At 36.1% G+C, this 26,109-nt stretch overlaps 1 protein-coding gene and 1 long non-coding RNA gene across 6 annotated transcripts in view; both read left to right on the top strand.

The window, feature by feature from the left end:
- The first annotated feature begins 1,366 nt into the window (after nucleotides 1-1,366).
- LOC131901658 (uncharacterized) overlaps nucleotides 1,367-26,109 on the top strand; it is a 35,079-nt gene continuing 10,336 nt past the window's right edge. For 2 of the 5 annotated variants that reach the window (XM_059252771.1, XM_059252769.1), the window contains exons 1-10: nucleotides 1,367-1,437; nucleotides 3,898-3,970; nucleotides 10,397-10,484; nucleotides 12,279-12,361; nucleotides 14,233-14,290; nucleotides 19,592-19,620; nucleotides 19,711-19,771; nucleotides 21,206-21,234; nucleotides 21,324-21,384; nucleotides 23,011-23,105. In XM_059252771.1, the coding sequence (XP_059108754.1) occupies nucleotides 1,382-1,437; nucleotides 3,898-3,970; nucleotides 10,397-10,484; nucleotides 12,279-12,361; nucleotides 14,233-14,290; nucleotides 19,592-19,620; nucleotides 19,711-19,771; nucleotides 21,206-21,234; nucleotides 21,324-21,384; nucleotides 23,011-23,105 (633 nt within the window). In that variant the 5' untranslated portion in view covers nucleotides 1,367-1,381. The other 3 variants (XM_059252770.1, XM_059252772.1, XM_059252773.1) reach the window with 3 other exon arrangements.
- Nucleotides 5,462-8,842, top strand: LOC131901660 (uncharacterized). The gene is made up of 2 exons (XR_009376825.1): nucleotides 5,462-5,605; nucleotides 8,290-8,842. It is a non-coding gene; the product is annotated as an uncharacterized LOC131901660 (long non-coding RNA).

Below are 26,109 nucleotides of genomic sequence, written 5' to 3'. Positions count from 1 at the left end.
CCATGTGTTGTCTTTCTTATTTTATATAAAAGGAGAACTGTAGACAAAATTCTAAATGGTCTTAGTAAATAAGAAACACAGAGCCAAGTACAGAGTTAAAAGTTCAAGAGATCAGAGCACTAGTGAAGAGCCAAGACAGCCTTATCTTAATACCTAGCTGCTGTCTCTTCTCTAGAGAGAGAGACCTTCTTCCTGTGTGACTTGTCTTTTTATTGCCTTTCTGTTCTGCCTTCTCATTGGCTCTAAACCCAACCACATGACTTCCCTGTCACTGCCCATCTATACAGACCTCCAGGTCTCTATGGTTGGTACTGGGATTAAAGGTTCAGGTCACCACTCCTTGGCTGTGTCCTTGATCACACAGAGACTCTACCTGCCATGGGATTGGGTTAAGGGTATGTGCCACCACCACCTGACTTCTGCTTAGTGGCTCGGTTTTACTTCTGATCTCCAGGCATCTTTATTAACATACAAATAAAATCGCATTTCAGCACAAATAAAATACCACCATAGGGAACTAGGTTTCTATCCCAGTAGAAAGATCTTAAGTGAGTTATTATTAAGTGATATATATGTAGATACCTACATATGGATTTATAGTTTTATAATAAACAAACCTCCAAAGCAACTTTCTCTGACCTAGCCTTCCTAGTACATACTTTTAATCTTCTGTATTTTAGCCATGTGCAGAATAGATATATTCTTTAGGAGGGGATCTTACCAGTAGTTATGTCCAAAGGTGACAATAGCAATTGAGGTTCTACCTTATTGCATCATAGGTAAGAATGAAAACTATAGCCAGATCTAAAAGAGCTCATTAGAACCTAATCACAGAGGAGATCGGGAGGGTGGGCAGCATTGATTTCACCTTACCTCTCTTTTCTGATACCTTGCAAGTCTTTATGAGAAACCTTGTCCAGATAGGTTTCCATAATTTTAGGGGAGATTGATAAGTACAATGATCATTGCCTCAGGTTCTCTCTGATAGGTTGTTTCATCCCTACCTAAAGGATTGCAGCCGTGTATCTGGGGAATATTTGTTGTGTTATAACAAAATATTTATGCTGTCTTCAAATTGATCCTGGTACCATTCTTCCAGAAAACTACTCTCTTTGCTATTTATTTATGATAGGCACTGATTCTGGCAACGGCACTATTTGCCATTAGTTGGACTTGTTGTCAGTATACATGGTCACCTACTTTGAGGTATCAAATGCTGATAATTTCTTTCATTCTTTTATTCAATAAATCCAAAGGAGGTGAAGATTTCCTGATGCATTTGTTATGTTCCAGTACCATAGTTATTATTTACCCTAGAAGATTTTTTACTCTAGAAGATTTACCCTACGGTATTTTATAGACTAATATAATCGACTGAAATATGTCTACTTTTCATTCAATTATAGGAAATCAGCCTGAAGATGTCTTTTTATCGGGGTAAGATTTTAAGGTCTTTGAATATGAATGTTAACTTATAATTAGAACCAGGGAAAAGAACTAATGTTTATTGAATATTGTGTTCTTCACTGATTCCATCTGATTTATTTAGTGTCCATGATGTATTAATATAATCATATGTTTTAAAGCTTTTATATCCTTGTGACTAAGTGTCTTACTACTTTAGCAAAGGTCATCCAGAGAGTTTGATTAATTCTATGAATCCCATAGGTAACAAGTTGCCAGCTCTTGACTGAACTGTCAGCCTGTGCACTCTCTTGTTCCTGTGACTACATTGAGATGATCTCATGTAGAAAGCCAGTTTTCCTTATGTGTCAACTCTGGATTAGAGTTTTCCTGAGAAACCTATCTATAACTCCATAGTTTTTCTTTTGAAAGTTGTTCTTAGATACTACATTGCTATCAAGATTGGAGGGGGAAACCTCTCTTTATTGTGTCTGTAGTGCCATAGGTTTGAAATGAGCAAGATGACAGAAGGCTTGGAATTACATTATTGGAATGGTAGTCCATGTGCACATATACCATGTTATGTTGATACAACTGAGCATCTATTTAAGAGACGTTATGAACTTATACTCAGTTTTGTTTTCTCTTCAAACTACTGGACTGCCTGGGTACAGGAGAGTTTTTTTTCTCATTTTATCAAGTCTTTGTTTCCCCATGACACTAAGCATTTTGAAATTTTTTACTGTACATTGATTTTTCCTCATGTTTCTTGACCTATAGTTTAGAATTTTTGACTGCCAGGTACTGCTCCTTGTTTTATTAGAAAATCTCAGATCTGAAAAATTTGTAGTTTTTAAGGAATTTTGAAAACTAATAAAAATATCCTGAGCACAGAAAACTAGATCCAACGTTATACATAAACAGTTGCTCTGAGGGAGAAGCCAAAACTAAAACACAGTATTCTATGGAGGTGGAAATACAAATGGCCCAATTTAGATTCCCATGCATTCCTTCACTAAAAGACCAGTCCTTACTGACCAGTATTTGATTGAGAATTTCTGTAGGAAAATATGGGAATGAGTCAAGTGTTCCAAGAATGGCATTAAAAGTAGCCTAATGGTGGATGATTTGAATGACTTTAACAGGGGAAGGGCAATTTCGAAAGGAAAATCATGGAGGCCAATAGGACTAAGAGTTTGGCCTCGTGATTAGTTTTTTAAAGACAATAAAGTTATTTACATAGACACAGGATGGTGAAAATCATCTGGGAATGGATAGGGTTGAACGTAATTTGGAAACTATATTACCTTTTGTGCTTAATTGATAGAAATGACAAATAGATTCTTCTGTTGAAACTTACTTGAGCAACCTGAAGTCTTTATAGAAAATGGGAATGTGGTATCACAGAGGGTGGGCTAGAGAATGTTCAGAACCAAGGGCTGAAATGAAAAATATCTGTGATCCACTGCCACTGCTTCTTTTCCTGTTACCTTTGCCAAATTCCTGTCCTTTTCAGATTGGAATTGCAGAACATAATCATAGAATTTTGTAATATATCTAGGCTTGGGATGTGTGTTGCTGACCCTCCATTTAGCTTATTTGCCTGAACCAGGGAACTAGCTGTCTTTCAGGTTCTTTGAGCCTGTACTTTCAGGAATCTGCACCTTCCTGGGATGAATATTGAAAGGCCAGAGAGCATCACTGAAGACTGCAAAAGAGGGAACGAGGAGTGGTATCCTATATAAGGAAGACATCTAGAGAACATAGAGGGAAACAGAGGCAAAAGTCCCAGGGATCTGCTTTTCCAGAAGTCTCTGCCATCAACCGAGCACATATGAAGGTTTTTAAGTGCTTGGTAGTTTTTGAATCAGCCTCTACCAATGTAATAACTGAATTATTACATTTTAATGTTTGAACACCCATGATAAGAGGATTTCAAACCTCAATGTGCACATTTGTTTGTTCACTTATAACTTTAATGTTCAAGGATTTCACATCTTTTTCATGACTTTATTAGTTGTTTTACAATGAATGGATGTGATGGTTTCCTTTCAATGGGTATTTTCCATGCTCAAGAATGAAGGTTGCCATTTAGTAGTTATATAGTTTTATGCTTTATTAATAGAGTAGAATGAGGACACTATTGTTTTGCTTTATTTGGGGCTATTACCTTTATTTAAATTAATGATTAAAGTATGTGAGCAATTCATTGTAATTTGCATGCAATCATCAGGACAGTTTTCAAAACAAATGATTTTCAGGTTCCACAAATATATTGACTGACACTATTTGATGTGGAACCATGTGTAACTCTTTCTTGACAAATGCAGAGATTAGGAGAAGTGGAGACAGAAATTAACAGCTGAACAAATTTTATAAAACAGATGTCTAATAACAACAGAAACACCATCTGCTATTCAAATAACTAAACATTCAGGACAAATGCTTTTGTCCACTACTCACTTATTTGTTGTTGTGTGTTTTGCTTCAAAGACATCACTTTGAATCTGAGTCACTGATTTCCGTGTGTGCAACAATGGAGGACACAGCTAATTTGAAAACTCAGGTAATCAATGCCTTCTTGAGGTAAATTCTTATGCTGAATTTCTTCTTTGTGGAGTTTGAAATGGTATAATAGAGCAGTTGTCAAAATGTCATCACTTTAGATAAAAAATTGGCTAGAATTTTTTTTTATAAAATTATGACAATATTACTATATTGATGGTGAAAAGTACCAAAACATAATAATTACTTTAAGGTTCTGAAAGCCAAAAATGAGATAAGAAATAAGTAATCACAGAAAAATTAGTTTGTATAGTTTTACCACAGTGGAGGGAATTTGAAATTTGGGAATATTTGGACAAATAAACATTAGTAGTTTTATTTTTATTTCTTATAGCATGACTTACATAATTTTCAGGCTTCTCTAAATATGTAGACTAACCTATTCATTGTGTTACTTAAGGTAGCCTACATATCCAACCCATGTATTGAAGGGCACAGAAATTAGCATTAGTTTTTAAAGTACCTTTTAAAAAATCTTTTACTCATGATACTAACTTTTAAAAACTGTTAACTGGATGTCAACTACGTGTTAACTGGATGTCAACATGCAGAAGACTGCGTATAGATCCCTATCTGTCGCCATGCACTGAACTCAAGTCCAAGTGGATCCAAGACCTCAACATAAATCCAGTTACACTGAACTTGAGAAGAGAAAGTAGGAAGTAGCCTAGAATGCATTGGCACAGGAGACCACTTCCTAAATATAACACCAGTAGCACAGACACTGAGAGAAACAATTAATAAATGGGACTTCCTGAAACTGAGAAGCTTTTGTAGGGCAAAGGACACAGTCAATAAGACAAAATGACAGCCTACAGAATGGGAAAAGATCTTTACCAACCCCACCTGACATCTGACAGAGGGCTGATCTCCAAAGTATATAAAAGAATTCAATAAACTAGACATCAAAATTCCAAACAATCCAATTAAATGGGCTACAGGCCTAAACAGAGAATTCTCAACAGAAGAATCTCAAATGGCCAAAGGACTTTTAAGAAATTGCTCAACATCCTTAGCCATCAGGGAAATACAAATCAAAATAACTCTGAGATACCATCTTACACCTGTCAGAATGGCTATGATAAAAAACACTGAAGACAGCTTATGTTGGAGAGGATGTGGAGGAAGGGGAACACTCCTCCACTGTTGGTGGGAGTGCAAACTGGTACAGCCACTTTGGAAATCAGTATGGTGGTTTCTTAGAAAATTGGGAGTCAGTCTTCTTCAATACCCAGCTATGCCACTCTTGGGCATATACCCAAGGAATGCTCAATCATACCACAAGGACACAAGCTCAACTATGTTCATAGCATCATTATTCATAATAGCCAGAAACTGGAAACAATCTAAATGCCCCTCAGGTGAAGAATGGATAAAGAAAATGTGGTACATACACACAATGGAGTACTAGTCAGCAGTAAAAACAATGATATTATTAAATTTGCAAGCAAATGGATGAAAACCCAGACTCAAGAGGAAAAATATGGTATGTACTCACTCATAAATGGATATTAAATGTAAAGCAAAGAATAACCAGACTACAACCCACAACTCCAAAGAAGCTGGCTAACAAGGAAGACCCTATAGATCAAACAGTGAAGGCGAAATAGATGAGATCAACATGAGCAAACTGAGGGTGAGGGGGAGTAATGGAGGGCAAGGAATGGGGGATGAGAACATAAGGCAATGGGAGGTTTGAGCTGGAACAGGGACAGAATGGGATAGCAAGGAAAGAGATACCATGATAAATGAAGACATCATGGGAACAGGGAGAAACAGAGTGCTAGGGAAGTTCCCAGGAATCCACAAGGATGACCCCACCTTAGACTACTAGCAATTGTTGAGAGTGTGCCTGATCTGGCCTACTCTGATAATCAGATTAGTGAATACCGTAACTGTCATCATAGAGCCTTCATCCAGTAACTGATGGAAGCAGATGCAGAGATCCATGGCCAAGCACCAGACCAAGCTCCAGTAGTTCAATTGATAAGAGAGAGAAGGAATTCTGTGAGCAAGGGACATTGAGATCACGATGGGAAAATGTACCGAGAGAGCCAGCCAAACCAGTGGAAATTCATGAAGTGTGCACCAATAGCTATCGAGGCCCATGGGACTGGACTAGGCCCTCTGGATAGGTGAGACAGTTGTTTGCCTTGAACTGGTTAGCAGACCCCCAGGCAGTGGAATTGGGATCTGTCCCTGGTGTGTGAGTGTGTTTTTTGGAGCCCAGTGCCTGTGGTGGGACACCCTGAGCAGCCTTGGTGCATGAGGGAGGGGCTTAGGCCTGCCTCAACCAAATGTACTTGGCTCTGCTGAGTCCCCATGGGAGACCTTGCCTTGGAGGAGATGGGAATGGGGGGTGGGTTGGGGAGGAAGGCTGGGGGTGCAAGGAGGGAGGACAGGGGAATCTGTGGTTATTATGTAACCTGAATAGAAAATTTCTTAATAATAAAAATATCAAAAAAAACCACCCTCTTACTCAGGACACTAACATTTAAAAACAATTTTTCAAGTCTGGTGTAGATGGAAGTTTTCCTGTGTCCTGCAGCCACTTGGTCCCAAATAAAAACACAGAGGTTTATATTAATTATAAACTGTTTGATATATGGCTCAGGCTTATTGCTATTATATCTTAAATTAACCCATTTCTATTAGTCTATGTGCCTCGTGGCTTTACCTGTATTTTATTACATCTTGCTCCCCCTGACAGCTTGCAGCATCTTCCCTGACTCCACCCTGCTTCTTCTTCCTCTATCTCTCTTGGTTTTCCTGCCTGGCTCCATCCTGCCCTGCCATAGCCCAGTACAGCATTATTTATTATCCCATGGGAGCAACATATATTCACAGCATACAGAAAGACCATCCCACAGCATTTTGGTACTTTATCTAGAAAAAAGTATTATTTAAAGTGATTAAAATGTAGAAATACAAAATCTTTCTCTCAAAATAAGTATAATTGTAGCTTTGCATTATTCATTCTCATAAAATATTGGATCCAGTCATCATGGCACAGTCTTTATCCTAAAATTCAGATGACAGAGGCAGGTTGAACTTTCCAAGAGTTCAAGGATGTTCCTAATGAGTTCTGTCTCAGGCTGCCAATGGGTATACAATGAGGTACAAAAAGAATGTTTGAAGGCTCTTCACATCCTAGTATAAGTTTTCACTTCCTTCAGGAAGGAACAAGTGTTTCCCTTTCTTTGCATACTCCCCAGCTGAGCTGTCATTTGTTTTATTGATCTTGACCATTTTGACTTAGGTAAAATGAAATCTCAGAGGGGCATTGATTTACATTTCCGTTGATGACTAAGGATGTTGAACATTTACTGAAGTGTTTCTCAGGCATTTGTGTATCTCTGCTTTGTTCTGTACCCCATTTTTTAGAACATGTTATTTGTTTTCTTGATATTCAGTTTATTAGTTCTTTGTGGTTTAGATGCTAATCCCCTATCAGATGTATAATTGGCAATGGTTTATTCATTTTCCATGCCATAAATTTTTACATGATACTGTTCTATTCTAAGGAGAAGCTTTTCATCTTCATGAAGTTACACTTGCTAGTTTTGGTTCTAATGCCTGTGTTATTGGTATCTGGTTCAGAAAGTCAGTCATTGACTGTAACAATGAATTCAAGCCTTTTCCAGACATTTTCTTCTATCTTAATCAGAGTTTATGGTCTTATGTTGAAGTCTTTGATCCATTCGTAGTTGAGATGTATGCAGGGTGATAGATATGGATCTACTTAGTTCTTCTGCATGTGGCCATCCAGTTTGACCTGAACCATTTGTTGATGATTCTACAGGCACATAGAATTATCCAAACATAACAGGCTATGGTGAAGGCCTTTGGTCTCACTCCACAACCAAACAGAAAGACCCTATTGGTGAAAAAACCACATATTAATTAACCAAACATAGAGTAGATGGATTTGTGCCCAAATAGAATCATTACACCTTCTAACTAATGTTCGTGGTGCTAGAAGATACACCTCCTGCTCACAGAGGAGAAAGGTAATCATTGATATCACCAACTACAACCCTGTGACCTACAACAGTGACCTGTCTGAAACATATGATGGTCCCATAGTAGCATAAATGTTATGGGAATAACAGATAACTTTTTCATTGGACTTAAAGACTGCATAAGGTGGAATACAAACCTAACACTGCCAAAGAGGCCAATAACGTGATAATGTAGGGTATGGGCCTATGGATAAACCCAATGCTACTCTTCTTCTGAATGAATACAGCAAGAAAATGAGTCCTAGAGACATGTCACTATACCTTTCCCGATCGTCCTTATAGAAGTTTTCTCTTGCAGTAGATGGGAATCAACACAGAGATCAACAACTGGTCAAAATGCAGAGTGAGAGACTTTGGACCACCTAGTCATAAATTGGATGTCTTCATCAAACCTCCTCCATCAAGGCTCAGTGTTTATGTAGAAAAGGAAGCAGAATGATTATAAGAGCCAGTGCTTATGGATAAGGTCAAGGAAACTTTGGCTTCCAGACACAACAGGACCAAGACCAATGCACATATGAACTCAAAGACTACGCCCATACACAGATGATTTGCCCAGGTTCCAACAAGACAGGGTGCCAGCACTAAGAGGCAGAAGAAGACACAGGCTGCCATCCATAACCAGGACACAGTTTGTAATTGATAGCTGTTGGCAAAAGGAAAAATCAGTGTTCTACTTGAAGCATCACTGGGTATATCAAAGGCACTCCAGAGAAGACACTATGACCAGGGGAAGTTGATCAACACAAAGGAAGCAGTGTTCAATTTTGTGTTTGTGGTATTGTTGGGGGCTGATTGTTCTCTTGTGGCATGTTTGTCTTATTGGTTGTAAGTTTGTATTTTCAATTTGGGGGTAGATTTAAGAGAGAAAGATTATAAACTTGGGGGGTAGGTAGATGGGGAATAATCTGGGAGTACTTTGGTTGGGAAAATATGTTCAAAATATATTGTACATGCAAATTTTTAAATCAAAAATGGAAGAAAAAACTCTTCATATAATTGAGGTATACATGTTTCCCCCTAATTGTAGAAAGTTCTAGAATAAGGTCTTTGATAACCAATGCTAAAGGCAAAATTTCAATTTCATCTTATTTTTGCACTCAAAATCTTTAAAAGTAACCTGAAATTCTTTGCATCATATGTAACACTTCAAATTTTAAAGGATGTCTACACAGTGGTTTCATTGCTCATTTAAATCTCCAAAATCACTCTGAGGTTAGGCTTCCTGTTTCTGGGTGTCCTAGATCACTTGTGATTAGAGTTTTGTAGTTTTCTTTTTTGTTTTTTCGTTTATTACATCAACTATGAAATTAGTGAATGCAAGGCAAATTCTTTACCACTCAACCACACACCCAGTCCTTCAAGTCTTATTGTGATAAGCTATACATAAATTCTTCAAATGTGGATTTCAGCATATAGTCAATAGGGCTTTTTATTCCTTTCTTCACGTGTTTTATGAATGTTGGGACCAGACTGACATATATTTCAACAGTATTTGAAGACTTACAAATCCAACTGACATAATGACATTGATGTTTCATCACAGAATCTTTCTGAATTAAAACTACCAGTTCATATGACTTAAATATGAAGTGATAACCATTAGTGTTATGCCATTTAGAGAATAGTGAATCTATGTGAACTTTAAATTTTCTTACCTATCTCACAAGTAAATGACTAAAAATGCTGAGTGTGTAATTGCATAAGGACCTCTCTACTATTTCAAGTATAAATAAGCACCAGGAACATTCCAGACATAGAATGAATGTTCTGATGCTTCCCTTCATGTTAATGCTTGTTATGCTCTAATGATACCCATTTTTTACTGTGAAAGAGTTTAAGATTTCATTGAATAATTACATGCATTATATAAACAAAGAAGAATCACTAATTGCTTTTTAATTTTATGAAACTATTTTCTCTCTATCTAAGATTTTAACAAAACTATTTTTTGTACATCCTTCTTTTCATAAACAAAACTGATTCTAAAATATTTCAATTCTTTTCCACCTGGCATAGTTTGTATTTTCATACTAATCAAAGGGCCTTATTATAATATTAAATTGATTTTTCTCAAGGAATTGATTTTTAAATCAAATACTTTGATATGGCAAGCACATTAACAGTTATTACTTAAATGTATCCTTTAACTGTTTAATTTTTGGTGAGGAATGTAAGTTTCATATTATGAGTTTAGTTCTTTATTGAATTCTGCAGATGATCTTTTTCTATTTCTGCTACAAGGCTTGATTTTAGAATATGTGACTGTATGGGGTAAAAAGACAGGTTGATCTCAAGAGCATGCAAAAGGTTATCTATGAAAATATTCTATCCTATTTTTAAGTTTAGTTGAATTCAAAATAGGAAATTCAACTATATTCTCATTATTATTTTCATTATTTTAGCAAGATATTCCTGAGAATAGTCTGAAAATTGGTGTGGATGACTTACCAATAGCTTCCAAACAATATGAAAACGTAGAAGAACAAGAAGGTAATGCACATGCTTAACTTGTAAGATCACTTGGCAGAGAGGTTTGCTTAAAACATGGCAACAAATACCTTAGCCAAATAAAATAACCCACGTAATACATATTAAATCAAACAAAAGTAAAAATGTAATGGTAGACAAGAAAAACTTTCATCCAAAGTTTGAAATAAGAATGTCAGTAAAAGAGTTGCCTTTTATTTTATTTAGCTTTTGATAATTTCATGCTTGTGTACTATATTTACATCATTTTCAGGTGTCTGGCTATTCCTACAACATTTCCTGTGCTCAAGTCCTTAGTAACTATGTGTGTGACTTCTATACTATTAGTAAAGACACACTATGTTTGTGTGTGTGTGTGTGTGTGTGTGTGCGTACGCACGTGAATATGTGTGTGCATGCGTGTTTGTGTCTCTGTGCGTGTGTGAGTGTGTGTAAGTGCATGCATGCTTGTGTGTATTTGTTTAGTGTGTTGCTTGTATGTACATGTGTTTAGGACTGATCACTGGAATTGCACAACCTATTATCCTACTAGGATGAGCTCATCTCTGGAAAATCACCTGATTTGTCTTTGTTTATCAGTCACTGATTGCCTACAGATCTTCATCTAGGGGTTGTGCATTGTGAGATTCACTTCACCCACAGTAGCATTTCATCAAGTGTTGTCCTTATACAGGTGTCTTTTCAGATATCATACTTTTGAAATTTCGTGGTAGCAATATCTAAGTCATGCATAGAAGATGCTGTGTAGCTTCAAGAGTGCTGGTACTTTGATTTTACAATCTATCTACCCAATTCTTGCTATTTTTCCTGATCCTTAGATTTAGGACTTTGTAAGTGGAGTTGCGGCATATTATGGTCACTCCTTGGAGTCTGATTAATTGTATATACTGTAATACTTTTATGTACTGTGTAAAGTAAATTCTTTGAGAAGAAATGACAGCTACATTCTTCTGTGGTATAACCGTGACTATAAAAACCATATTTAGAACACAGTAAGTATACTGTTATAAGAAAACGGGAGTAATTGATGACTCCTAGTGTTTATGATTTCTCCATCCATGGATAGTTGATTAGTTTCCCAGTACCAGGAATGAATTTCTCATTGAGTGGGTCTCCGGACCGATAGGACAGCTGTTGGTTACCCCAAAAATAAAAGTGTCGCTATCCTACCATGAGCGTTATCTTGCCAGGCCTTTCAACATCTTGGTGGTGGGATTACTGATTGCTTATCTCCCTTGGCACTTTGCATAGCATGTTCTCATAGTAGGAGAGCAGGTTTCTATGTCAGGTCCAGCTAAATTACTCCAAATTCTGTGTCTAAAGTGTGGAGTCTTGAGCAATAGGGCCTTACAACTAAAACTATTTTGCCAGTTTCAATAAAAAAATTATTTCATAATCCTTCTCCAATTTCTTTAATTTGTACATTTTTGAATGTGCTTGTGGGTGTGAGCACATGATAAATGTTCTGAAAAATGGATGACGTCTGAAAATGTAGATTTTAGAGAGCTTGGTCATTTATGAGAGGTGTGTTACTACTAGATGAATTAGTCAAGTATTTGGATGTCTTGAAGCTGGCAACATGCAGTTTCTGTACAAGTGATATACAGGTATTTCTACAACTTGGGCATTTATCTAAGCATGTAAATATTCATGTATAAAGTACATTTAATTGAAATATTTGATAAGAGTAAATTTTTTCTAAATTCTAATTATGAATGTATTTCAGTCTATTGTCATAGAAAATTGTGTATCTAATTGTTATATTTATTTTTTAAATAAAATATGTGGATATGTCAGAAGAACTAGAATTAGAAACAATACCGGATTTAAAACTGGAAAATGAAAATGCTTATAATAAGAATGAAGACTATCAAAAGTTGGTATGTAACTATTTAAATTTAAATTTCTCACTTACTGCTGTTTGGTTTGATGATCTTACCATAGGCCAAAAGAAACTACACTTCAGGCTACTATATTCAGTCCATCAATGATGATTTAACATTGAAGTGAAAGTCTTTTACCTATTATAAAACACAGGGTATTCTTAGAATCCAGTCACACAGCTAATCATTGTCTTTTATAAGTAATTTAGTAAATAATTATGTGATTATTACTTGTGCTTTATGTTAAGCTCTTTACGTAGCTGGAGAATCTTATGGCTCTCTATTTAAAATAGTGGATGATATAAAATTGTGACTTCAGAGTTGGATTTATTTCATAAAGTTGATTCTTCCTGCAGAAACTAAATTTGTTATGTGATGATTATACTCAGTTATGTCAAGGAGAAATTTTTTCCTTATGGTCATTGGGTTATTTCAAGGTCCTCATTTGAGAAGATAATATGGACATATAATCAACTAATCTGCCAACAGAAAGAATTTTTGATTCCATAAAAGAGGCTTCGTTGTGAAGGAAAAACTCAACTATTTTGCTCAATTCAATGAAGAAAATTAATTATTTCCACATTATTGTCCAATATGCTTAATTAATATATATATTGGGAGTTGAGTTAATATAGAGAATTCAAATAGATTAAAGACACTATAGTTTCCCTTTTACACAATGTTAGGTACTTACTGAAGTATGAGTATGTTCTGAAGACATTTTTAATATTTTAAACCTACATAAATCTGTATAGTCAATATCTACTCTATGTTGAGAAATCAAGAACTGAGAATTTCAGAGGGAAGCCTAATATGCTATAGTAATAGAACACAAAACAAGTAAAAAGCAACTGTTTTAGTTCAGATAGGTGCATTTTGTCATAAAGAAAACATATGGTACAGAGAGATATTTAGGTAAGATTGTCGTTAATACAGGGTAGGAGTGAGAATGGTATTTTGTCATCAGAGATCAAAGTATGAAGCCTAACATGTTTTAGAAGATGAGGGAGTGTCCACTCAGTAACTGTCAAATAGGATGGCATTACTGTACATATAGAATAGTGGACAACATATTCTCATAACTTTTAAAATTCTTGAATGACGAGAAAGCAAGATTTGTTTATTCTATTAAACATGCAAAGAATGTGAAATGGTGTTTGGGGAAGATTTCTGTTCATTGAGAAACATTTGCAAAATATTAAAACTGCATAATGGTCTAATGTTATTGTCTAAAGGTAACATAGGAAATAACTTGTCTGCTTATCATTTTGATCCAGATTTACCATCTATAAGAAATTAACGAAATATGTCAGTTTTGTTTGTTCACTTTTACCGAAATTAAGCACATTCTGCCTTCTTCACTACACAATCAGCATGATATAACATGAATGCTTTTTAACATAATACATATCTCCTATCAAGCCTAACCACACAAATAACGTCATTGTATAACACCTCATGATTAATATTAATCGTGTCCTAGAGGAATGGCCTTACTAAAGATGTGAACATTTGTGTCATTAACATCCTCCAACTTTACTAAGAAGAACAAATTAGTTTTATGCATTGTAATATAAAATAATTACTTTTATTGATACATACACATCAGGCATTACTCTGTCTATGGATGTTTTTCCTCTATTCTATATTTCTTGTATGTAATTGGGAAATGAAAGACTTAAACTTGACTGTGTATATAAGATTCTCCATTCAAATACCATGGTTTTTGATATATACTGCATATATTCTCATGAACAATTTTCTTAAAGTCCAATATCATGATATGTTCAGAAATAGAAAATGAGACCTTTTGAAATTACACTACTAATATCACGTGACGGAGTGTCTTTTACCCTAATCCACTGCAGAAAGCTGCCCAGTCATCCAACATAGGAAATGGTCTAGAAGAAAATGAAATAATTCAAGGTAAGAGTCATCATGAAGAGACTTTATGTAAGACAAATGCTGGTATGTTGTGCTACCAAAAGAAATCACTGAATAAATTTACACTTAAATAAAAGACAACAAAAGTGGTAATAAGCCCCATATGTTAATAAGCATGAGCGATGTGTAAAACTGAGATACTCCCAGAAGGATCTCTGAGTTCTCTTCTACCTGAGATACCTAAAGTGCCCCTTTGTCCATTGACTCAACTAGGTATAACTGAAGGTTTCATGTTTAGCAAAAGATGTCTAATTGGGGCTTTATCTCCTCTTTTATTTGGAGACTCCATTTGGATTTATTTTATATGCATATGTATTTAGAAATCTTCTACAGTAGTATGTTTCCATATGGTTTTTCACGTGGACTTTAGTAAATTGTCCATCCCCATATTCCTACCTTAACCTCTCACTTGCATCGCCCTTCCCCCCACTGTCTCTTTACAATTATATATTCTATTTTCCTTTACTTGAATGATCCTCGCAAGCAGTCCCTTACTGGATGCAGAGTCTATGGATTTTAGCATACATGTTGAAGACTTAAATGCTAACACTCACATATAAGGGAAATTATACAGTATTTGACTTTTGGATCTGGGTCTCCTCATTGGTGATGATTTTTTTCTAGCTTCCTACACTTATATGTAAATTTCCTTTTTTTGATAGAAGCAAAACACCCCATCGTGTAAGTTCACCATATTTTCATTATATATTTGCCAGTTAAAGGACATCTAAACTGTTTCCTAAATCTGGCTATTGTAAATAGTCAATAATGAGCATGTATGAGCAGGTATTTATTGTAGTAGGATATAGAGTCCTTTGGGTATATGCCAGATAGATGTATAGGTGGCTTTAGAGAAGGATTAGTAGCCAGCTTCCTGAGAAAATGTCAGAGTCATTTCCTTAATGGCTGTAAAAGTTTACATTCTCATCAGTAATGAGCAAGTGTTCCATTTTTGTCATATCCTCACAAGCATGAGTTGTCATCTGCTTAATTGAACTTTGCCCTTTGGGACAGGAGAAAAATAAAATCTCAAAGTACTTTTGGTTTGCATTCTCCTGATAAAGAAAGATGATGAGCATTTCTTTAAAAGTTTGTCAGCAGTTTGTGTTTTATCTTTTAAAAATTGTCTTTGTATTCCCGAACACCATTATCACTGGGTTAGTTGTTTCCTGGGAGTCCAATTTTTCTTCTTTATGTATTTTAGATACTAACTGTACATTAGAGGTTTGAATGATTAAGTTCTTTTCCTATTATGTAGCCTGATGATGGTGTCCTTTGCCATAAAGAAACTTTCGGTTTCATGTGGTCCCATTTACTAAATTTGGGTCTTAGTGCTGTATTGCAGGTGTTCTGTTCAGAAGTCTTTCCTGTACCAGTGAGTTCAAGCCTGTTAAAAACTTTTTCTTCTGTCATATTCAGGGTATCTAGTCTTATTTTGAGATTCATGATCCATTTGGAGTTGAGTTTTGTTCAGGGTAATAAATACTCCTATGTGTATTTTCCTTCATGTATCCATGAAGTTTGGTAATCTCCATGTATGGAGGCTATTTTTTTATCCAGTGTGTATTTCTAGTTTCCTTATGAAAAATCATGTATTCATAGGTGTTTTGACATTAATTTGATTTCATTGATCAACATGTCTATTTTGATGATAGAATCATGATGTTTTTATTACTCTAGTTCTGTAACAAAACATGCAATCTGGGATAGTGATTTCTCCAGTGTATTTTAGTACTGAGAATCTTCTTAAATCTATCCAAGATTTTTTTGTATTTCCATATGAACCTGAAAGGCTTTTTGATGCTGTTGTGGTTGTTTTTTAAATTCCTCTGAATTTTGATGGGAATTAAATTGAATCTATAGATTTCTTTTGATATATTTCAGTATATTTCTTGTCAGCTACTTTCCTAACCAGTAAAATAATAGATGTTTATTTTGAAAGAAGGGACTAGAACTCATTGCCCTCTGAAGCCTTCATAAAGGTAGGTTTGGAATTCTCATTGTGCATAAGATTGACTATACTTTCTTTTTCTTTCAGTTTGGGCTGAAAAATGTCCGCATCCAGAGGTAAATGCCTTTTAATATTTATATTGAATAATTATATATTGTTGAAATCCAAAATATTGATTAAATGTCTCTTTTCAAAATAGCTGAGGGATGATTGTCATCTAGTCTCCAGATCCAAGCCTGAAACACAGCAGTCTCAAACAGGTAAATTTTGTAAGTCACTTTCTCCTGATCAATTTATTCTACTACATTTCAAGTACACACAGTCTTCCTGATGCCAATTATATCTTGACTATAATGTTGGAAGGTTTTGTCATAAGCAATGCCAACTCACTAGTGGCATACATGCTTCAAAATTATTACATTGACAACATAAAACATTTAGAAATGTCAGCTCAGCTTCAATGTTTAATACTCATGTTGGACTGCCTTATCATTTCCAGTGTGCAATCTCTGTTTATTAGTGACTTGTAGAAGTCAATCATGAGACTATTGAGACTGCCCCAGTGTGTGACCATAATTTCTTGATGGATCTCAGAATGCACACCCACACACATAGCTATCTGTAAGGACAAGGCAGAAACTTATTTGAGCTCAGAGATTCTGATCTGGACTGGACAAACAGCAATGTACAATATCTTCAGGAAAGAAAATCAATTTTTGTGTTGCTCCTGAACTCATAGTACACTGCTTCACTTCACTCATAGTGCATTGTAATTTAATTACAAGGAATAGGAAATGCATTTAGAATTCTTATCTACAATCTATTTCAATAACACAGCATACACTATCATATAGTGGAGCAGTCATTGACAATCCCAAAGCTTACATAGATATCTTGCCATAGGAAACTTTCAGCTTCATGTGGTCCCATTTATTAAGTGTGGGTCTTAGTGCCTGTGCTACAGGTGTCCTATTCAAAAAGTCTTTTCCTGTACCAATGAGTTCAAGCCTATTACACACTTTCTCTTCTGTTATATTCAGTGTCTCTGGTCTTATTTAGAGATCCTTGATTCATTTGGAATTAAGTTTTTATTTAGGGTAGTAAATACAGATCTCTGTGCAGTTTTCTCCATGCAGCAATCAAGATTAGTTCATTACCATGTGTGGAAGATGTTTTTTACCCAGTGTATACTTCCGGTTTCTATATGAAAAATCATGTGTCCATTGGTGTGTGGACCTCCATTTGGTGTTTAGTTTGATTTCATTGATCAACATGTCTATTGTGATGCTAGAACCATGCTGTTTTTATTAGTCTACCTCTGTAACAAAACATGAACTCTAAGATAGTGGTTTCTCCATCCTCTTTTCATATTAAGTATCCTTTTATCTCTATTCAGTGTTGTCTTTCATTATTTTGCTCTTTTTTTTTATTTAAAATTTTATTTTACATACCAACCACAGATCCCCCTCTCATCCCTCTTCCGACTCCCCTCCAGTATACCCCCAGCCCCTCCTCCAAAAGTGTTAGGTCTCCCATGGGGAGTCAGCAAATCCTGGTACATTCAGTTGAGGCAGGATCAAGCACCTCCACACTGCAGCAAGGCTGAGCAAGGCATCCCACTATAGGTAATGGGCTCCAGATTGCCAGCACATGCACCAGGTATAGATCCTGATCCCATTACCGGGGGGCCTTCAAACAGACCAAGCTACACAACTGTCTCCCATATGCAGAGGGCCTAGTCCAGTCCCATGCTGGTTCCACAGCTGTTGGTCTAAAGTTCCTGAGTTCCTACAAACATGGTTTAGTTGTCTCTGTAGATTTCCCTACAAATCTTGACCCCGCCCCCCTTGTTCATAGAATCCTCTTCCCTCTCCTCTACTGGACTCCCAGAGCTCAGCCTGGTGCTTGGTTGTGGATCTCTGCATCTGCTTCCATCAATTACTGGATGAAGGCTCTATGATTGATGACAGTTAGGGAATTCACCAATCTGAATGCCAGGGTAGGCCAGTTCAGGCACCCTATCCACTATTGCCAGTCTTCTAATCTGGGGTCATCCTTGTGGATTCCTAGAAATTTCCCTAGCACCAGGTTTCTCCCTTACCCCATAATGTCTCCCTCTATCAAGATATCTCTTTCATTGCTCTCCCACTCTGTCTCTCTCCCAGCTCAGCCATCCCATCATGCCCTCATGTTCTCTTCCTCTATCCCATCCCCTTTATTGCCCCCCATCCCCACCTTACTCATGGAGATCTCCTCTGATTCTCCTTCCCATGGCAATCCATGTGTCCCTCTTAGGCTCCTCGTTTCCTAGCTTTTTTGGAGCTGTGGGTTGTAGTCTGATTATTTTTTTTCTTTACATCTGGTATCCACTGATGAGTGATTACATATCATGTTTGTCTTTCTGAGCCTGGGTTACCTCGCTGCAGGAGTCTTGCCTGCTGGCCTACAACTGGGGCTGCAATGGGTGGGGGTAAGGGGCCTTGGGTTGTGCCTCTGAAGCAGGGTGACCGGCTGGGAGTACAGTAAGTCACCTCTTGGTCCAATGGGAGCCAGCCAAGTCTGTGTCTCAGGGAACAGCTATGGTCTTGGGGGATGGGTGGATTTGGGAGAGCAAGTGGGACTTGTAGATAACAGAGTTTTATGTGGAGTGGAGGTAGTTAGTTCTGCCTGCAGGAGACTTTCCAACTGGCCTGAAATTGGGGCTGCAATGGGTAGGGGAATGGGGGCATGGGTTGTGCCCCTGGGCCTAAGGCCTAGAGGCTGGGTGACCGGCTGGAAGAGCAGTGATTCACCTCTTGGTTCAATTGGAGCTAGCAGAGTGTGTGTCTCAGGGAGCAGCTGCAGTCTTGGTGCAGTGGGTAGGCTTAGAGGGACAGAGTAGGACTTGTGATTAAAGGATCTGATGGGGTGGTGGGAATCAGACCTGCCTGCAGGAGTGTTGCCTGCTGGCCTGTAACTGCGCCTAGGAGAACGGGGACAATCTGAGCTGGTGGAGTCTCTCCATTCTTTTGTTTGGTTTTTTATTTTTTTATTTTTATTTTTTGGATTTCCATATGAACCTGAAAGGTGTTTAGACGCTGTTGTGGTTGGTTTTTCTTTTTTTCAATTTTTCTGACAAATTATATTAGAATTTTGATGGCTCTTGCACTGAATCTTTAAGTTGCTTTGCTAAGTTTCGGTATATTTATGTCAGTTTTTGTCCTAAGCAGTAAAATAATAGGAGTTTATTATGAAAGAAGGGAATGAAATCTCACTGCCATCTGAAGCCTACATAAAGGTAGTTTTGGTGATCTCATTGTGCATGAGACTGACTCTACATTTTTCTCTTTCAGTTTGGGCTGAAAAATGTCCACACCCAGAGGTAAATGCTTTTTAATAGTAATATTGAATAATTACATCTTGATTGAAGTCCAAAATATTGATTAAATATCTCATTTTAAAATCCATTCAGCAGAGGGATTATTCTCATCGAATTTCCAAACCCAAGTCTGAAACACAGCAATCTCAAGCAGGTAAATTTTGTAAGTCACATTCTCCTGATCAAGGTATTTTAATAAATTTCAAAAGCACACAGTCTTCCTGATGCCAATTATATCTTGATGATGGTGATGATAGACTTTGACATACGCAATGCCATCTGATAGTGGCATACATGCTGGAAAATATATTACATTGGAAATATAAAAAATTTGCAAAATAAGCTCAGCTTTAATATTTAATACTCATGATCTAAGGCCTTATCCTTTCCAGTGTGCAAGCTCTCTGTTTATTAGTTACTTATAGAAGTCGATCGTGAGAATAATGAGATTTCTCCAATGTCTATGATTTCTTGATACCTGGGTCTCAGAATGAACACCTGTCGTACTCAAAGTTACCAGAAAGGGCAAAGCAAAAACATATGTGAACTCAGAGATTCTGTTCTGCACTGGACAGCCAGCAGTATACCACATCTTCAGAAAATAAAATCAAGTTTTGTTTTGTTCTAGAATTTATAATGTATATCTTACCTTCATCTGTACTGCTCTGTAATTTAGTAACAAGAAATAGGAAATGTATTTAGAATTCATATCTATAATTTATTTCAATAACACTATCATATGGTGGAGTGATTATTTAAAATCCCATAACTGGTATACATATCTTGCCATAAAGAAGCTTTTAGCTTCATGTGGTCCCATTTATTAAATGTAGGTCTTAGTGCCTGTGCCACAGGTGTCCTATTCAGAAAGTGTTTTTCCTGTACCAGTCAGTTCAAGCCTATTACACACTTTGTCTTCTGTCTTACTCAGGGTCTCTGGTCTCATTTTGAGATCCTTGATCCACTTGGAGTTGAGTTTTATTCAGGGTTAGAAATACAGTTCTCTGTGCATTCTTCTTGAAGCCATAAAGTTTGGTGAGCACCATGTATTAAAGCTGTTTTTTTCCAGCGTGTCTTTCTAGTTTCTTTATCAAAAATAGTGTCCATAGGTGTGTGGACTTACGTTTGGTGTTCAGTTTGATTTCATTGATCAACACATATACTGTGATGCTAAAACCATGATGTTTTTATTACTCTAGACCTGTAAAAATCATGAAATCTGGGGGGGTGGTTTCTCCAACTCTTTTTGTATTGGGGTTTGTTTTACCTCTCTCCAGGGTTTTTTCTTTGTTCATTTGTTTTTATTTCTATGTGGAGCTGAAAGGCTTCTTCATGCTGGTGTGGTTATTTTTTTTTTCAATTTCTCTGACTAATTATGTTGTAGTTTTGATGAGGATTACATTGAATCTATAGATTGCTTTTAGAATGTTTCAGTCATTTCTGTCAGCTGTTGTCCTAACCAGTAAACTAATAGGTGTTTATTTAGGAAGAAGGGAATAAGAACTCACTGCCATCCAAAGCCTATATAAAGTTACTTTTGTAGTTCCCATTGTGTAGGAGATTAATAAATTTATCCTTTTTCTTTTAGTGTGGGCTGAAAAATGTCCTCACTCAGAGGTAAATTACTTTTAAAATTTATATTAAATGATTAATATTTATTGAATTCCAAAACATTAATTAAGTATCTCATTTGAAAATCCATTCAGCTGAGGGATTATTCACGTCCAGTCTCCAAACCTGAGTCTCTACCACACCAATCTCAACCAGGTAAATTTCGTATGTCATATTCTTCTGATCAGTTTATTTTATTACATTTCAAATGCACACAGACTTCCTGATGCCCATTATATCTTGATGATGGTGATGATAGGGTTTGACATAAGCAATGCCATCTCACTAGTGGCAGACATGCTTCAAAAACATTCACAAGGACAATATGAATTATTAGTAAATGTAAGCACAACTTCAATGTTTAATACCCAGGTTCACTCACCTTAACCTTTCCAGTGTGCAAATTCCCTGTTTGTTAGTGATTTCTATAAGTCAATCATGAGACTAATGTGACTTCCCTTAAGTTTGAACATCATTTCTGGACACCTAGGTCTCAAAACGCACACCTATAGTAAAGCTCCCTGAAAGGTCAGGGCAGAGACATGTTGAGCTCAGAGATTCTGTTCTGGGCTGGACAAACAGCAATGTACCACCTCTTCAGAAAAGAAAATCAATTTTTGTGTTGTTTATAACTCATAGTGCACTGCCTTCCTCCATCTGCAGAGCATTGTAATTGATTTACAAGGAATAGGAATGGCATTTTCAAACCATATCTATAATCTATTTCAATAAATTAAGGAACACTTGCATATGGCAGTTCAGTCACTGAAAATCTCATTACTTATATGCACATCTTGTTTGCTTTTACACCTTTTCATTTCTCTGTACTCTATAGTCTGAAACTCATCTCTCTGTGTTTATATCAGTAAAGAAACCATGTCTGCCATGGCTTACTTACTTTCAAAACTTAAAAGTCAAAACCTATCAGAATCACACAAAGTAATTAAAAGAAAACGGGAAACAAAAGCAAATGAGATCTTCCGATCTTAGAATAACCTTTAATATAGTTTCTACATGTCAAGGAGAAAAAACGGATACAACTGTAACAAAGTGGGTTCATGTTGAAGTCCAAAAGAAGAGTTTAAGCATTATCTTAAGCTAGGGTAGCTACAGCAATACCCATTTTTCTTGGGAAAAGAAGGATGTACAGTACAAAATGACTCCATGTGATAAAGTGGGTCATAAAAGAGCAATTTGTCGGGCGGTGGTGCCTTTAATCCCAGCACTTGGGAGGCAGAGGCAGGCAGATTTCTGTGAGTTCGACACCAGCCTGGTCTACAGAGCGAGTTCCAGGAAAGGCTCCAAAGCTACACAGAGAAACCCTGTCTCGAAAAACCAAAAAAAAAAAAAAAAAAGGAGCAGTTTCAGTGCAGAGCAAAAGCATGTTATCCTGTTCACAGAAAAATGTGTGGTAAACCAAGTACCATTTGGGGGAAGTGAACAGTGAGTTACTTAAGTTACTCTTGCAAGACAAGGATAGTTTACAGGATGAAAATGTTATTTTCCACAGTTCCTTCATATGTGGATGTAAGCATATAGGTCATTTATGAGTTTCCTGACAAATCATATGAAGCATGTATGACTCAAAACTGGCCAATATGTAGTACCTGTCCAAGTGTTGATTTGTCTACAATTACAAGTTTTCTTGAGGATGTAAATATACACCTATACCATGTAGTTAATTGAAATAACATATAAAAAATAAAACCCTAACTTTACATTATTTCTATTTTTATAGAGTATTATTTTGCCTAATTGTTGTTCTTATTTTTTATGTAAAAGATATAATATTTTCAGAAGAACTAGAAGAAGAAATAACAGAATTTAAAGTGGAAAATGAGAGAAGTTTTGATAAGAGTGCAGAAAATCAAGAATTTGTACGTAAAATTTAAATTTAAATTTCTCATTTCCTATTGTTTGCTTCAATGACTTTGCCATAGACTCACATGCTACATTTTAAACCACGTTATTCAGTCAAAAAAATAATAATCGAGTAATACAATGAAAACATTTAATCTATTCTTAATTACAAAGTATTCTTAGAATCCCATGACATTGCTAAATATTTCCTTTGATGTATAGTAAGTAAATTTCTGATAATTGTAATTGCTCTATTTTTAATGTATTTACACACCAGGGTAAAGACAAGACTCAATGTGAATATCATGGATCGGTTTTTGAAGTAACAATGCATTCTTTATATTCTACATACCCTCTCTCATGTGTACAATGTGTAAAGACTTTTAACCATTCTTCCATGCTGCCTTGTCAATCACTTTATGGTGTCCTTTGCTGCACAGAAGATTTTTAGTTTCATGGGATCCCATTTATTACTTTGGTAATTACTTGTTTATAGTGTCTGTACCAGTGACCTGCTCAGAAAGTATTTAGCTATACCAAAGAATTAATCATTAATCTGTAACATTTGGGCCTTGTGTTGAGATACCTGGATCATTGGAAGCTGAGTTTTATGCAGGGTGAGAGATAAGGCTCTAACTTCATTCATCCACCTATAGTCCAATCTGTCCAATGTGACTGGCACCATTTGTTTTCTACAATGTGAATCGTTGGCCTCTTTTACAAAAATTAAGAGACTGCAGGACTGTGGGCTTATATGTGGGTCATTAGTTTTCTACCACCAAACAATGTTTGTTTGGGGACCACTGCCATACTCTATTTATTACTTCAATTGGTTATCGTAACTTGAAATCTGGAATGGTGATGCTTCCATAAGTTTTTGTTTTTGTTCTTTTTAGTTTGCTTTGTTTTTGTTTCATGGTTCAAAATTGTTTCAGCTATTCTTGGTCTTTTGGGTTTCCGTTTGGGATTTAAAATTTTTTTTTCATTTTCTATGAACATTGAACTGGAAATTTTATGTGGATCATGTGGTGTTCATATATCGCTTTTATTAGAATGACCAGTTTCACAATATTAACCCTACAATAGTGATCACAGAAGGTCTTTGCAAGTTATCGAAATATCTTCAGTTTCTTATTTTCACTTTCTTACTGCTTTCATTGTTGAAGTTTCACTTTTTGGTGACATTTATCCTAATTCAATACACTTTGAGATTATTTGGAATAGCATGGTTTTCTTGATTTTATTCTCAATATGTGCAGTATTTTTAGGTAGGCTACTGATTTGGAGGCTCAGATTAAAACCTGTTACTTTGCTAAATGTATTTATCAGCCATTGGAGTTTTCTGGGCAAAATATGTTTTTTTATAGAATCATATTATTACAAATGAAAATATTTTCACCTCTTGGTTCCTTTAATGTATCTTGTCTTGTCTTACTCTTCTAGTTAAGACTTCTAGTACTATATTGAACAGAAGGAGGAAGCGTGGTCATCCTTGTCAGGTTCCTGATTTTAGAAGGAATGATTTGAGTGTTAATAATATGTTAGTTGTGTGTTTGCTTTTTATTGGCTTTATTATGCAGAAATATGTCCTTTTCATTCTTAGACTCTCTGAGATTTTTATCATAAAGTGACGATCAATATTGTCAAAGACCCTTTCTGTATCTAATGACATAATCATGTGCTATTTGTTTTTGAGTCTGTTTCTGTAATGGACGGTGTGAAAGTGCTATCCTCTAAATTGAATTCATTAGATAAGTTCTTCCTATTTTATTGGTTTGTGCCCTCAGTTCAGTTATTTCCTGCAGTCTACTCCTCTTGGTGTGCTTGTTGCAGAGCTTTCAGGTGTTCTCTTAAGTCTCTAAAATGAGATCTCTCAAAATTCATTATGAAGGCAGTTGGTGCTATGAACTTTCCTTTTAACAACCCTTGCAATGTGTTTCATACATGTGAATATGTTGTGCATTAACTTTTATTGAATTTGAGGAAGTCTTTAATTTCTTTCTTATCTCTGCCTTGACCCAGTGGTAATTCACTGGAGAGTTGTTCTGTTTCCATGAATTTTTAGACTTTCTCTTGTTTCTGTTGTTGTTGAAATTCAACTTTAATCCATGTGGTTTGATAGGATGCAGGGAGTGTGTTTCAATTTATTTGTATCTGACAAAACTTGCTTTGTGACTGAATATGTTGTCAGTTTGGAGAGTGTTCCATGAGGTGCTGAGAAATGTTTTCATTTGTGTTTGGATGAAATGGTCTCAGGAGATCTGTTGGGTCCATGTGAGTCATAATGTCTCCATAATGTCTCCATAATGCTCCAGTATTTGATTGGAATGGACTCAAAGACTCAGTGGTAAATCCATAAATGTATGGATATTGAATTTCAACCAAGAATCCAAAATAATACAGTGGAAAAAAGAAAGCATCTTCAACAAATGGTGCTGCTATAACTGAACGTTGACATGTAGAAGAATGCAAATAGATTCCTATGTATCATCCTGCACAAAACTCAAGTCCAGGTGGATCAAAGACCTCAACATAAATCTAGTTACACTGAACCTGATAAAAGAGAAATTGGGAAATAATCTTGAATCCATTGGCACATGAGACAACTTTTTGAATAGAATACCAGCAGAGCAGACACAGAGGTCAATAATTAACAAATGGAGCCTCAAGAAACTGAAAATCTTTTCTAAGGCAAAGGGCACCATCAATGGAAAAAAAAATGACAGCCTACAGAATGAGATAAGATCTTCACCAACCTCACTTCTAAAAGAGAAAATAGTTCCAAAATATATAAACAAACACTCAGGAAATTACACATCAATAAACCAAATAACTCAATTAAAAACAGGACACAGATCTAATCAGAGAATTCTCTGTAGAAGAATCTCAAATGGCCAAGAAACAGTTACAATAGAGTCCATCTTACACCTATCAAGATGGCTAAGACCTAAAACCAAAGTGACAGCTCGTGATGGAAAGGATGTGGAGCAACAGGAACACTTCTCTCTTGGTGGTGGAAGT

The sequence above is a fragment of the Peromyscus eremicus genome, unplaced genomic scaffold (genome assembly GCF_949786415.1).
Source record: "Peromyscus eremicus unplaced genomic scaffold, PerEre_H2_v1 PerEre#2#unplaced_182, whole genome shotgun sequence".
Classification (NCBI taxonomy): Eukaryota; Metazoa; Chordata; class Mammalia; order Rodentia; family Cricetidae; genus Peromyscus; species Peromyscus eremicus.
This window is presented reverse-complemented; position numbering and strand designations above follow the sequence as displayed.